This window comes from Cricetulus griseus, chromosome 2, assembly GCF_003668045.3.
Source record: "Cricetulus griseus strain 17A/GY chromosome 2, alternate assembly CriGri-PICRH-1.0, whole genome shotgun sequence".
NCBI classification, from domain to species: Eukaryota; Metazoa; Chordata; class Mammalia; order Rodentia; family Cricetidae; genus Cricetulus; species Cricetulus griseus.
Window position 1 is genome coordinate 34204406 of NC_048595.1, and position 15739 is coordinate 34220144.

Below are 15739 nucleotides of genomic sequence, written 5' to 3' on the forward strand. Positions count from 1 at the left end.
GAAGCAAGTTCTCACCCATCGTCCCAGCTCTGAGAGGCAGAGGAGGAACTCAGGAGCTTACTGGATGGACAGTCCAGTGGATGAGTGGCTGCAGGGTCAGTGAAAGTCCTGTGTCTGGCCTCCGTGTGCACATACACCCCTCTCCATGTGTGCGTCCACTCAAGAAGATCATACTACATTAATTTCTCTGGTTGGATGTGTTCTCTGGTGAAAGTCTTGTTCATTTCTTCCCAAGTTCGTTTTTAAGTACTTTAGAGAGTTTGTTGCCATGATGAATGGAATCTTTTTCATCTCACATTTTCTTTTCTATTTTTATTTTATGTGCATTGGTGTTTTGCTATGGGTGTCAGGTCCCCTCAAACTGGAATTACCAACAGTTGCGAGTGTTGTCATGTGGGTGCTGGGAATTGAATTCCGGTTCTCTGGAAGAGCATGCAGTGCTCTTAACCCCTGAACCATCTCCCTGGCCCCTCATCTTACATTTTCTTTCTTTCTTTCTTTCTTTCTTTCTTTCTTTCTTTCTTTCTTTCTTCCTTTCTTTCTTTTTAAATTTAGAGAATACTTATTAGTTTTTGTAACATCTCACATTTTCTAATTGCATATTTTTGGCATGTTTTTAAGAAGCTCTTACCTTTTTTGTACATTAATCTTATAATCACCTAATCTATTGAACTTCCCATTCATTCTGGTGTCTTCCTCATTTATAAGGGAAAAGGTCTCCTAAGTGGGCCATTCCATCATCTGCAAATTATCTTTTTATCACTTTGTTATTAATACTTAAATTTTTATTGCACTTATTTCCTTTTTGTTTTTTGTTTGTTTGTTTTGTTTTTTTTGTTTTTTTCCCAAACAGGGTTTCTCTGTGTAGCCCTGGCTATCCTGGAACTAGCTCTGTAGACCAGGCTGGCCTCGAACTCACAGAGATCCACCTGCCTCTGCCTGCCTCCCAAGGGTGGGGATTAAAGGTGTGCACCAACACTGCCTGACTATTACACTTATTTCTATACTGTGTATGTTGGGGTTGGATGGGCATGTTGTAGCATGAGTGGAGGTCAGAGGACAGACAGCTCATTAGGGTCATTTCCCTCCTTCTACCATCTGGGTTCCATGGAGTGAACTTGGATTTCAAGCTTAGCCGCAGGCACCTTATCCTCTGAGCCATCTCACTGGCCCATTATTAATATGTATACATAGTGTCTTTTTCATGTTACTTGGTAACTGGGTTAAGTGATTGGGACTTGGGGGGGCGGGGAGTCTGACCCAGGGAGGTCTTCTTGGCCACTGTTACAGTCAAGTTTGTATCAAAGGGTGTACAGAAAGTACTGTATATAGCAAAGTTTGTGGGAAATGGGTTCCATACATGCCTTGGGAAAGGAAATGAGGTGGCATTCAGAGAATGGCTAAGGCATGGGGCACTGGTGAGGCGGTGAGAAGCAGGGGCAGCATCCGAAGTGGCAGGGGGCTTACGCTATAGAGCAGAGACTTTAGAAACATCTAGAATGGAATGAGAGGTCTGTTAGGCAGAGCGGTCCCCGAAGATGCCTGCACTCTGAATGTTGGAGCCTGTGAATATGTTACCTGACTTGGCAAAGGCTCCTTATAGATAGAATGAAGATTATGGACCTTTGAAGAGGACAGTCAGCCTGGATTAGGTAGATGGGCCCATTATAATCACAGGAACCCTGAAAAGTGGAGGAATTTCTCCAGCTGCAAGCAGAAGCAAGCTGCTACAGAAGGGCAAAGTGGAGAGTGAGAGAAGCTTAGCCTACATGACTGATGGGGACCATGGAGAGAGACTACAGGAGTAAGACTGCTCCTTTCTACAAGGGAGCCAGCTATAGGGACAAGGTTTGAGCAGCAGCTGGAGCGAGCATGGACTCCAGTTCTTTTCCAGGGCTTCTGGAAGTGTGCAGCTCCTGACACACTGGCTCAGACTCACATGACTGTACACTAAGGGCCTGGCTGAGCTACTCAGTAGTGGGTATTGGCCTTCAGGACTCTGAGATAATAAATGTCTTTTACTGTAAACTGTTTAGTCTACCCCAACCTTGTTTTAGCAGCCCAAGAAAATGAATTCAAGGGAGTTTGAGCATGGCAACAACATTTTCAGATTTTTATGTTAGAAATGGTTATGAGCTGGACATGGCGGCTCATGCACCAGATAGAGGCTGAGACAGAAGGGGCCAGTCTGGGCTACACCAGCAAGTTCTAGGTCAGCCTAGGCGGTGTAGAGAGACCTTTGTCTTGAGCAATACAAAAAAGACCAATGGTGCTGTGTGCAAAATGGATGCAGAGAGTATAAACTGATTTGTGGGAACATGGTGATGGCTTGGACTAGGGTAGTGATGGTGGGAAGGCATATGGTGCAATTTACTTGAGGGCTGGAGAGAGAGTTCAGCGGTTAAGAGTGCCTTACTGCTCTTACAGAGGGGCTGAACTTCAGTTCCTGCGCCCCCTTCAAGTGGCTCACAACCACCCATAACTGCAGCTCTGGGGGATCTGAGGTCCTCTTCTGGACCCACAAGGTACCTGTACTCATACTTGCATATGCCCCTCTACACACACAAACATATATAATATATATATTATATATATATATATATATATATATATATATATTGTGTGTGTGTGTGTGTGTGTGTGTGTGTGTGTGTGTGTGATTTTAAAAGGGCTAGGGAGATGGCTCAGTGGTTAAGAACATGTATTGTTTTTCTAGAGGACCTGGATTGGGTTTGCAGCCCCTACATTAGGCTGCTCACAACTGCCTGTAATTCCAGTTATAGGGGATCTGATACCCTCTCCTGGCTTCCCTGCCACCTGAATGCATGTGATATACATACAGGCATGCAGATACACCCACAAATATACATGAATAAAGCTTTTAATTTTTTTTTTTAAAGAATTGAGAGGTTAGAGTTGGCTGGGTCATTAAGAACACTGGCTGATTTTTCAGGGGACTCAGGTTCAGTTCCTACATGACAGCTCACAACCATCTGTACCTCAATTCCAGGGGATCTGACGTCCTCTTCTGGCCTCTGCAGACACTAAGCACACACATGGTGCACACAAACACACAGAGAAAACACTCAATACATATGGAATAAAAATAAACTTTTACAGCCAGACTTGGGAAGCAAAGGCAGATGGATCCCTGTGAGTTCGAGGGCAGCCTGGTCTATAAAGAGAGTTCCAGGACAGCCTGGGCTGTTACGTAAAGAAACCCTGTCTCAAGAAACCAACCAAAACCAAAACCAAATATAGTTATTTCAGAGCTTATAATTGTCCAAAATTGACTGTTGGCATGGGCGAAGTCATGGATGACTCAGTGTTGAATGATCTGGAAGGTTCCCTTGAGACAGGTGCCTCGTCATGACAGTGATTGCTCTTCACTTGGAAACGGTCTCTATAGCTTCTTCACATACAAGGATGATGATAGCTTTATATCTTAATGGCTTTTTTAATTTTTGTTTTTAGGTCATGTAAGACATTGTAAATCATGTGAAGATGGGACTCTTGGTATTTGTGCGCAATCTGCTGCTAGCCCTCTGCCTCTTCCTGGTCCTGGGATTTTTGTATTATTCTGCTTGGAAGTTGCACTTGCTCCAATGGGAAGACTCCAGTAAGTATGGTCACTGTAGTTCATGCCAAGCCTGTAGCTTCCTTCCCGTGGCTGCCATGCTGCTCATCACTGCCATGCCTGTGTGTGGGGAGTAGGCATAGACATCTCCCACCGTCCAGTCGCTGCGGGCTGGGTGCTTTGATGCTTCCTTCTGCTCCCTCCACTTCAATCTGCATGCCATGGCAAATCTCAGTTTCCTTTTTGAGCCCACTGAGAATGTGCTATTCTTTGGTTCAAACCTCAGATTGCACCTGGGTTTCTAGTTCCTGAAGGCTCTTGTCTTTTTGAAATAGTCAAATGCACCTCACCCTTACTTCTCAGTGACTGCCTTGGGGTTTGGTTTTGAAGTTGGTTTACTTTTCTGCCCTCAGAACATTCATCTTTACCTTTTCCTTGCGTTTGCAACTTAACATTGTCATTGTTTGATTTTCCCCTGAGGAAACTATCTCCGTCATCTTTTCAGCCCTTTGGTATTGAACTTTCATCTAACTAGAATACTAGTGACCCAGCAACTCCCAATCCTTCCCTCCTTATGAGTATCTGGTCTCAGGTGTGGCATGGTGTGCTCCTCACGGCCTGACTGCTCTGGTTTCTGTTCCTCGATGTCTTCCGTGTTACAGGTGTGCTGTTGAGGGGCTGACATTGCTTGACACCCACAGTTGTACCCTCCATTCTTGGCTACAGCTTGACGTACCACATGGAGAACCCCCATAGCCTTTCTTTGGCCATTTTGTTTAATATTAGCCTGGTTTAAGAAACATTGCCTTGCCTAGACCATTTCTCAGTGATGTGTCGTCTCAAAACCAGTTTTAATTTTATGGACAGCTCCTTGATATCAGTGTATAACTAGCTAGCCTAGAGAGTAGGGCCAGTCTCTAGGGCAAGGTTAAAATGCGGTGGAAGATGCCCCTGGCAACTAGCTTGCTACTGTACTAAGGCCCTAACATGGCAGCTGTTGCTATAAAGTAGACTGGGAGTTTCTGACATGGTCTAAACTACTTGGGTAATTTTTAGCTGAAATTTAAAATACCATATTAAATCGTTATTGCTCTGTATTGAATGTTTGTGCCTCTAAATGTTTATCTTGGGCTAGGGCTGGGCTCAGTTGGTGGAGTGCCTACCTAGCATGCACAACGCCCAGCACCAAATAAAACTACTCATGCTGGCTCATATCTGTAATTCTAGTACTCAGGAGGTGAAGTCAGGATTGGAAGTTCAGGGTCATCCTTGGCCACATAGTGAGTTCAAGGCCGTCCTGGGCTATATGACACTCTGTTTAAAAAAAAAAAAAAAAAAAAAAAAAAAAGCTTGGTTTATAATTATCATTACTTTGTATTTCAAGAAGTTATTCACATTTTTCTGCCCTGATTTATTTTAGAATTGAGGGTAAGTGCTCCAAGGTAAGGAGCCGTTATATCAGACAGTGTAGAATTCTAGATGGTGCCTCCGTGTCAGTGGAAAACCTGTGCAAGGAACAGAGGCCTTCTGTTTTTCCATCAAAGTCATAACTAAGGATTGAACAATATTTTCCTAGAGAAGTGAAAAGGAATTGGATTTTGGGAGAAGACCCATTATATCAGGCATTCAGCCAGACAATATATATATTTTATTTCATCTAACTTAATACTTAGTACTGTGAAGATGTCATTAATCTTCATTTTCCAGTTGGACAGATCTCAGTGCTTAATTAAGCTGGAATTGAACTCTGATTTTCCATCTTTAAGACCCATTTCATATTGAAAACTACAACAAATACTGAAGAGAAAATTTAATTCTGTTTTCTACTTGATAGAGAGAAAAGGTTCTCAGAGGTAGTGAAAAGCGAAGGAGGGAATAAGAGAAAGGAAAGAGAGGGAGAAACCCTCTAAAAGATGGGAGCTAGGGGTGGCAGCCCACGAAGTAATCCAGTACTCAAGCGGCAGAGGCAGGCAGATCTCTGTGATTTCGAGGCCAGCCTGGTCTGCATAGAGAAGTCCAGAACAGCATGTGTCACCTAGTGACTCTGGCTCAAAAAAGAAAAAAAGGGTGTGTGTTTCGGGGGAGGGGGGGGTTTGAGGAGAAGACAGGGAGGTTAGTTAGGTTGAGGTGGCAGCTGTTCACAGCCGCCATGCTGTCTCTGGGCTTGGGTGGTTAATTCCTAGTTCCCACCAGCTGTCTTTTGTATTGTGAGCTGATTAACCAGTATCCACAATGTTTCTGATACTCTCTCTCTCTCTCAAGCCTCTTAGATATTTGACTTGGAAGGGGTTGTTGAGTCCATCTCACTGTGGCATATCTGTGGTAGTATCAGAGGAAGAGGAGCAAGCCTAGGTGGGCTACCAAGGCAGAGAGGGGGCCTTCACTCAGCAAGCAGAGGCAAGCCCAGATGATTACCTCATTGGGAGCTGAGTAGGGAGGGAGGGAGAGGGGGGAGGAGTGAGAGTTTTAAAGACAGGGTCTTTTTATGTAGCTCTGGCTGGCCTAGAACTCATGGTGTAGACCCGGCTGGCCTCAAACTCACAGAGGTCTGCCTGCCTCTGCCTTCCAAGTGCTGGGATTGAAGGCGTGAGCATCTTCCAGATAGAAGTTTTGTGGTTCCATCAATTACAAGGCATATTGTAGAGGTGTGCAAACCACTTTGCTTTGGGAAGCTTATGGATAAACACATATACCAAAGGCCTGGCCCAGACACTTACCTTCAAAGAGTGGTTTAAGATTAGCCCAGTTATCAACCTATTTTAGTGCTATCTACAGGGCTAGGGAGATGGCTCAGTGGTTAAAAGAGCTTGCTGCTCTTGCAGAGGACCCAGGTTCAGTTCCCAGGACCGTGTCAGGTAGCTCAACTCTAGCTCTGGAAAATCAGATGCTTTTGGTCTCCATGAGTGTCTAACTGTTACACACACACACACACACACACACACACACACACACACACCATTAAAAATAATTTAAAAGCCAGGTATTATGACACAGACCTTTAATCCCAGCACTTGGAGGCAGAGGCAGGCAGATTTCTGTGCGTTTGAGGCCAGCCTTGTCTACATAGGGAGCCAGGCCAGCCAGGGCTACACAGTTGAGTCCTTGACTCAGAAAAACAAACCAACTCTCCCCCCCAAAATTAACAAAACCAAATGTTTTAAAGAAGTTATTACAGATAAAAAATAGCATGCAAACTAGGTGTTGTGACACACACAAGCCCAAACAGCTGGGAAACTGAAGCTGTCTGGGCCCCATGCCAAGACACTGTTTCAGAAGTAGATAAGCTAAGCCTGCGGTCCAGGTCCTTAGTCATAGCTACTCAGGAGGCTGACACAAAAAGATAAAAAGCTCACTGGGTGGTGGAGCACATCTTTCATCCCAGCATTTGGGAGGCAGAGGCAGGTGGATCTCCAGGTTAGAGGCCAGTCTGGTCTACAGTGTGAGTTCCAGGACAGCCAGGGCTGTTATACAGAGAAACCCTGTCTTGAAATCCCAACTTAAAAAAAAAAAAAAAAAGGATCAAAAGCTCAAGATCTACTGATCTACATAGTGAGTTCAAGGCTAGTCAGGGCAACTTACTGTGATTGTGTCTCAAAATTGAAAAATAATATATAAAAGGAGCTGGGACCATGGCTACCCCAGCACTACACACACACACACACACACTCACACACGTACACATAAATACACATACACACATGCACACCTACACTCACATATATACATACACACATGCATGCATATACATATGTAATACACATATATTCATGTACATAGTCATTATACATACACATGCTAACAAACACATACACAAATGTATACATACCACTCATATACACACATACTTTTAGACACATACATGCACTCACATACCCACATTCATTCACATACACACATGCATGCATGCACATACACTCGCACATACATGTACACAGATACACATATTGTCTTAGGGTTTTTATTGCTGTGAAGGGACAACATGACCACGGCAACTCTTAATCGAGGTGGCTCAGTTACAGTTTCAGAAGTTCAGTCCATTACTATCATGGTGGGAGCATGGCAGCCTGCAGGCAGACAGTAGCTGAGAGTCCTACATCTTGCAGGCAGCAGGAAAGTCAACTGAGACTCTAGGTGGTATCTATCCCGAGCATAGGAGACCTCAAAGCCCGCCTCCACAGTGACACACTTCCTGCAACAAAGCCACACACCTCCTAATAGTGTCACTCCCTGAGATTATGGGGGTCAATTGCATTCAAAATACCACACATACATACATACAAACTGTAGGATTATGTTTATAATGTGATGAAAATATACGCATCTGTCTTTTGCACAGTTATTTTTATAAATTAATAAGCAAACCAACATAGTCCTCACTTTTAGAAAGCTCTAGGCGTCCTTCCGTTTATTCCTTCCCAAGTGGGGATAAAGTACTTGAGTTTCTCTTACCCTGATTGTTTATCTGGGCCATTGTTCTGGCTAAGTGGTGGGTGTCTCTTCTTAGAAACGATTCCAGTGTCCTGTTTCATGGAAAGTATGCGTGTTAATTTAAAGTTCTGTTATTTCTTATTAATGAAACAGACCTTCCAGGATTTTTTCCTGTGTGGTGCGATCTTTAAAAATCCCTGCCACTGTATTTATCAATTATAGTAAGTCCCTTCATAACAGAAGCCTCTAAAATACATTCTGCTGAGCTGATTGCTACTGAAAAATCTCAGGGAGCGAGTCAGTTGGAAATTGTGTGTGATGTTTCAGAAGGACAGGCTGAAGTGAGCTAATAGGCATAGGACAAATGACGCAAGTTCAGTTCTCAGCATCCATACTGGGTGGCTCACACCCACCTGTAACTCCAGCTTTAGCAGATCCAATACCCCTCTGGCCTCTGCAAGTACCCCTATACACTTGCACACACATGCACACAGATAGACACACAGAGATAGTCAAGTTAATCTTTTCAGAAAGTGAAGTGGAGGGTGGTGTTTCTGGCCCTGGCTTCATCATTCTGCTCCCTGTGACAATAGAGTAGTGGTATCAGAAGTAGCTTTTGCTCTGTAAAGAATTGTTTTTCATGGACAAAATAGACAAAAGGGCTATGTCAAACAAGGAACACTAGGTGTAGCTTTCATCTCTAAGGAACACGTTGAGCAAGCTCCATAGCCACCCAGCCTCCTGCTAGTGTACCACCCTCTCTGTTCATAGGTCCCAGTGGGACAGGTTGTGGTGATTTCTGCCAGTCAGAGATACCCAAGCAGCACTGGGCATCTGAAGCAGGGCAAATTTGTGGGATGGCATCCAGGAGAATCAGGCGTCTGTGGGAGGATTCTAGTGAGTCTGAGCTGTTACACACAGAGCAGAGGCTTCCCTTTCTGCCCTAAGATAACATAGGAGAGAGATGACAGAGCCGGAGTGATGGGGAAAAGTGATTCTGGGACATCAGAGTCCCTGCCCTTGCATTGGAAAACTCTCAACACTGGGTATCAGCTGTGTAGCTGGAGGTTTCTTATTCCACCTGCCAGTCCCCAAATAACCACTCTAAGGCTTAATATTAATTAAAATTGTTTTGCCAATGGCTCAGGCATATTACTGACTAGATTTCACAATTAAATTAACTTTTTGTTTGTTTGTTTGTTTGTTTTTTTCGAGACAGGGTTTTTCTGTGTAACATCTCTGGCTGTCGTGGAACTTACTCTGTAGACCAGGCTGATCTTGAACTCACAGAGATCCACTTGCCTCTGCCTCCCGAGGGCTGGGATTAAAGATGTGCACCACCACTTCCTGGCTAAATTGTCGTATTTCTATTAGTGTGTAGATTACCATGAAGCTCGTGTTACTTCACATCTTGCTTCTCCAGAGGCTATATGGCATCTCTCTGACTCCGCCTTCTTTCTCTCCCTATCTTTGTTTGGATTTCTCCCCTGGCTCTATTCTGCCTAGCCATTGGCCAAATCAGCTTTATTTATCAACCAATAAAAGTAACACATATTCACAGCATACAGAAGTATTTCCCACATCACACTTGAGGCACTGGAAAGCCATGCTTTAGGTGTCCAGGTCTCAACCGAGAGTAAGACCTACTGTGGGCCCATTCTCACAACGTTGACAGAGCTCCCAGCAAGACAGTCTTTGAAGTTTGGGTCACCTCAAACTTAGAAAACAACTTGTGAGAAGTTAAACATGCATGTATATGTGTCTGTAACTAGTTACTCAACAGGAACGAAAAACTTCTGTCTGGAAAAAGATTTGAAAACAAATGTCTGTGGCAGATGTATTAATGATATCAGATACTGAAAACACCCTCAATTCCTGTTAGTGAAACACACCGTGGCCGTGGTGCACCGTGGAACATCCCTTAGCAGTGAATCAGGGACAAACCACTGTTGTGTCAGACAACGTGGGTGAACCTCATAGCCATGCTCTGAGTGAAAGGACTGAGATAGGAAAGAGTTCAAATCATGTAATTCCATTGAGATTAAGTTCTAGAAAGGGTTAGACTAGTCCTTGGCTGGAGAGATTTACATCAATGGTTGATTTATGTGGAGGACTGTGGGAATTAGAAGGGATTTTCTGGGATGATAAAATGCTGCCCGTCTTGTTTGAGGTCATAGCCATACAAAGTGTATATATTTGCCAAAAGTCAGAAGCCCCGACTCGTTAAATGTGAATTTTATTTTTAAGTATTTAAAAAATTAAATATATTTCATTAAAATCTCTGTTTTAAAAGAGTTAGGGCTGGCAAGATGGCTCAGTGAGTAAAGGAGCTTGCTGCCAAGCCTGAGGACCTGAGTTTGATCCCCAGCACCTGCGTGGGAGAGGGGAGAGCAGACTCCTACAGGTTGTCCTCTGACCTCCACAAGTGCACAGTGGCATGCTTATACATGCATAGACATGCACACAAAATAAATGCAATTCTTTTTACTAAAGATTTATTAATATTATTATTTTATATGTATGAACGTTTTGTCTGCATGTATGTAAGTGAACTACATGTGTGCCTGGTGTTCACGGGAGGTCAGAAGATAGCTTCAGATCCCCTGGGACTGCAATTACAGATGTTGTACGCCATCATGGGGTGCTAAGAATTGCACACAGGTCCCCTATAAGATCAACAAGTGCTCTTAACTAACTGCTGAGTCAATTCTCCAGACTCGATTTTTTTAAAAAAATTGAAAGTAATAATAATAATAATAATAATAATAATAATAATAATAATAATAATACAAAGCAAGAGACTTACCCACCCTTCCAGCCGTCAGAGTCTGTTCTGAAGCCACAGTAATGAAATGGCGGACCAGTGTAGGAAGAAGTCGGCAGATCTGTTACCCACAGAGCAGGAGCCTGGGCACAGAAGTGTTGTCCTGAGAGACAGGGCCTAAGATCTAAGGGCAAACATGAATTCTCCTACTTTGTTCTCAGACAGTTGCCTGATGTAGTCAGAAAATTTCAAGTTTAATCCTTCTCATATCTCACACAAAGATCAATTCCATATCAAGCTCATAAAGAGCATACTATGAAGGCTAGAAAGAGTTCATTGATGGGCCGTCAAGGTCAGGAATCATAAAAGCAAAGTGGAAAATGTTCTTCTTGTCTATTAAATTTTTATATGAAAGAAATTGTACAATTTTAAGCCAAGTTAAGACAAATAACAAAGAACATATTTTCATTAGATATGATAGAGGGTTTTTTTTTTGTTATTTTACAAATCCACTTTTCTTTATTTGTTTTTCATTAATTTAAATCTGGGACACGTTTAGCCTCACATGGATTCAGTGCCCAGTAGCCTTTGTAGAAAGGTCACTTTGGAATTTGACACGAACCATACCACTGTTTCCCTGGGCCCAAGATACCTTTCCTCAGATCACCCTGGTTTTGTTTGGTTCACCTCCAGGAGTCATCGTGTTGTTTTTGGCTTTATACACATAAGCACATCTCTAGTTTCATCTCCGGCATAAACATCTCTGAACTGTGTGCTATTTTTGGTTCTGGAGACCTCAATTGCAGCCAACAAAAGCAGCCTTGCACCATAGCCTTTTAGAAGTCCTGTTCCCAGCAGGTCCCAGTCCCCAAAGTTCAGCAGCCAGGATAGAGATTTTTTTTTTAAATATGTTTTAAATTGTTTATTTATATTTATTTGCTTATTTATTGTGTCACAGCCTGACTGTGTTGCCTGGGTTATTCACAGCCCTTGGGGCTAAGTAATTCTCCCACCTCAGCCTCCCAAGCACTGGTGCTTGTAGGCACACACTGCCACTCTTAACCTTGTATTTTTAATACATAGTAAGAACTTGTGTAAATCTTTCTAAACTTAGATTCATTTATGGTATGTTTATGGGTGTTTTGCCTACGTGCATCCATGTGCACCACTTACGTGCCTGTGGCTTACAGAGGTTAGAAGAGGGTGTCAGATCCCCTGGATCTAGGTTATGAGCTGCCTTGTGGTTGCTGCAAATCAAACCCAAGTCCAGTATCAGAACAGCAAGTGCTCTTAAACAAACCCATCTCTCCCACCCCCACATTCACAAATTTAAACATACATACTGTTTAATCAGATTTTACTTGCCAAAGAAATAAAGCTAGCAACAGTTTTACTTCCTAAAGAAACAGGGAACAATACACAGAGATGGATACACCAGTGTCCACCCCTAATTGTTTACAAGAAAAGATGAAAGCGACTGAAGATGCTAATGGGACATGGAGCTGGTTGGCACCACATCTGTAGTCTGCTTCTGGATCCCACCAGCCACACGTCAGAAATATTCAGGAAGAAGTTGTAGTTATACTGAACATGTGAATGGGGCATATTTTTATATCTGATTGATGATTGATTTTTTTTTTTTTTTTTGCTTCAGGGTCTTACTACATAGTCCTGGAAAACATTTAATCGGGGCTGACTTACAGTTTCAGGGGTTTAGTTCATTATCATCTGCAGGCAGCAGAAGCAACTGTGACATTGGGTGTAGCGCCAGCATAGGAGACCTCAAAGCCCATCCTCACAGTGACACACTTCCTCCCACAAGGCCACACCTCCCAATAGTGCCACTCCCTATGGGAGCCATTTTCTTTCAAACCACCACATGCAGAAAATTCTCACACAGGATGGACTCCATCCAGCATCTTTGGAGTTTGGTCTTGGGAAGAGTCTTCAGATGTTTTAGTGTGATTGTAATGGTGTCTCCACTAGAGCCATTGAAATAGGTAAGGTGGATGTACATACTGACATGAAGAGTGTTAGTAAAAATGCCTGTACACATGAACATTCATACAGAAGGGTGGTCGTTTGCAAAGAATGCAAAATCGGTAGAAGGAAGTATTTATTGGCAGGGTGGTCCTCACTTGCTCCTTGTAAGGGCTTAGGGATAAAGACATGTATTTATATTGCTGCTCTTCTCTCACAGCTCTTATGATTGAAAGACCCCTGGAGGCTCAGGCCCCCAGGATCTCTGCCCAGGACCTCAGTGACCCCAATTACCAGGCAGAGGTGAAAACTTGATGCAAACAGCACGAGGCTTTACTGCAGTTGTTTAACGAGCTAACCCCATGTTAGCTTGGGCCTTTCATCCACCCACCATGGCGGATGGCTGGGGAAAGACACTGAGAAGCCATGAGACTGAGATCTTATAGGGTAGCGTAAGGGGAGTGTCTAGGGGTAGGCACAGGCTCAGGATTGGTGGGCCTCCAGGCTTGGAGGACTTGCCCTGTGTTGATTGGCCAACTGGTTGTTATGGCCCATAGGCCCTTCCAGGGCGATTGCTATGCTCTGCACGTCATTGCTGTGCACTTGTCCGTAAAGCACACCCAGAGCCGTAAAGCATAGCACCACCAGCTAACTTCTGATTGGTTCCTTGCCACGAGGTAGGCATCTGACCTCCTAGTGACCAAGGCAAGGTCAGGCAAACATGTGTTAGACTGTAATGGCTGCCGAAAAGGGGAGCTGGTTCCTTCATGATCTGGCAGCCCTTTGTAAAGTTTTAAAAAGAAATTTTATGTGTATGGGTGCGCCTGAGCATGTTCCTTTGTGTGATGTGCATGAATCCTCTGGAACTGGAGTTACAAACAGTGGAGAGCCACTGTGGTGGTTTGGATAAGATTGGCCCCCTAAGACTCATGTATTTGATGGTTGGTCACCAGGGAGTGGCACTTGTTGGGGTAGTGTGGCCTTGGTGGAGGAAGCATGTCATTGTGGAGGTGGGCTTTGGGGTTTCAAATGTTCAAGCCAGGCCCAGTGTCACTCTCTCTTCCTGCCGCCTGCCAATCCAGATGTAGAACTCTTGGCTACCTCTCCATCACCATGCCTGCCTGAATGCTGCCATGCTCCCCACCAAGAAGATAATGGACTAAACCTCTGAACTGTAAGCCAGCCCCAATTAAATGCTTTCCTTTGTAAGAATTTCTGTGGTCATGGTGTCTCTTCACAGCAATAGAACATTGACTAAGACAGCCACCATGTGGGTGCTGGGAGTTAAACCTGGGTCTTCTGGAAGATCAGCCAATGCTCTTAAATGCAGATCGTCTCTCCAGCCCCCACTAAACTGTGCTGAAGATTCATGTTCTTGGAGCTGAGTTGATGAGTTGATGCTTCTCATGGTTTTGTTTGTTTGTTTGTTTTTGTTTTTGTTTTTGGTTTTTGTGAGAATGGGGTCTTATGTAGCCCAGGCTGACCTTAAACTTGATTTGTAATTAGGAATGATCTTGAATTCCTTCTCTTCTGCCTCTGTCTCTCTAGTTCAGAGATAACCAGCATGTGTGCCACCATACCCAGCTTGCACGGATGCTTTAGCCCTATGAGGTGTGCTTGGTAGCACCTCCACATTTTAAATCCGGGATTCGTGAGGCTTAACACATTATTAATGCCTTTTTTGAGACCACACATCTGGAGTTGTAAAGTCTGGACTATTCTTACCCAGTCTTACAGATAGGAAAACTTGGGGTTTGAGATTTATGTTTGTTTAAATATAGGATCTCATGAGCTGTGGCTGGCCTGGAACTGGCTATATAGACCAGGCTGGCCTCAAACCCACAGAGATTTTCCTGCCTCTGCCTCCTAAGGATTAAAGGTGTGCACCACCTCTCCCCATGGGAAAATTAAGTTTTAAGTGAGTTGGTCCAGAGTGGACACAGGTCTGCACTCAGTACTTGGTGTCTAGGGGACTAATCCCCACCTGTGTGGCATACAGAGTTCTTTTGTCTGGAGCTGTCTTTACTTCTGCACATCTCTCAGTAGCATATCTGACCAGAGCCAACCAAGGGCCAGAAAGTCCTCTTGGTGAGTTATAAGTTTACTTCAGAGGAAACAGGGTTGGAGGTCTCCATACAAGTAAACTGAGAGCAACTGTGCATACATCCACTTTGAGAGACTATTCATGTTTGAACAGTACCCCCAAGTACCCAGGTGTCTTACAGTAAAATTATGTCAGAAATCATACTGCTGTCAGTGTGAACTGAGACTTAACTGCAGCCAGTGTGCATTAGGACTAACTGTAGCCAGTGTGCACAGGGACTAACTGTAGTCCGTGTGCACAGGGACTAACCGAAGTCAGTGTGCACTGGGACTAACTGTGGAGTTCTAAGCAGCTCACAGCCAATTTGTGGCTGAACTGACTCAGATCTGAAAGTTAAGCAAGAATGACTGTGATTTTATACCATGTCCAGTTTAAGGCAGTACTGGGAACGTACTGATTCTAAAGCAAGGGTCAGAAAGTGGGTGGAGAGAAGCTGTCAGAATGAAGTTGTTTATTGCTGCATGTTCTATCTGTGACTGCTCAAGAGATACTGACTTCAGTTTATGGCACCCCAGGCAAATGCTCCTTCTAGTTTTACTTAAGTCAGATTTTTATAATTCAGTAATTTCTTTTGTAGAATTCCATTAAGTAGGTATGGTCTAATATGAATAAAAGTGAAAGTGTGTGGAATATCTTGTGTCACAAAGAATGAACTTGAATTTTTGGATCAGTTTGTGAACCATTAGAAAACCAGTGTGCTGCTGTTCTAGAATCACAACATTTTTTTCTCTCAAGACAAGGCCTAAAACTCTCTGTGTAGCTGAGGTGACTTTGAACTACCGATCCTTCTGCTCCACATCCTATGATGCTGGGGTTGCAGGTGTATGTCACCACTCCTCATTCTTATGTGGTCCTGGAGATTGAACCCAGGGCTTTATGCAAAGCG

At 43.7% G+C, this 15739-nt stretch overlaps 1 protein-coding gene across 7 annotated transcripts in view; it reads left to right on the forward strand.

Moving 5' to 3' along the window:
- The window catches only part of St3gal3 (ST3 beta-galactoside alpha-2,3-sialyltransferase 3), a 215611-nt gene that overhangs the window by 25170 nt on the left and 174702 nt on the right, over positions 1-15739 (forward strand). For all 7 annotated transcript variants that reach the window (XM_027399026.2, XM_027399028.2, XM_027399025.2 and 4 more), the window contains exon 2: positions 3475-3619. In XM_027399026.2, the coding sequence (XP_027254827.1) occupies positions 3505-3619 (115 nt within the window). In that variant the 5' untranslated portion in view covers positions 3475-3504. The remainder of the gene's footprint in view (positions 1-3474; positions 3620-15739) is intronic.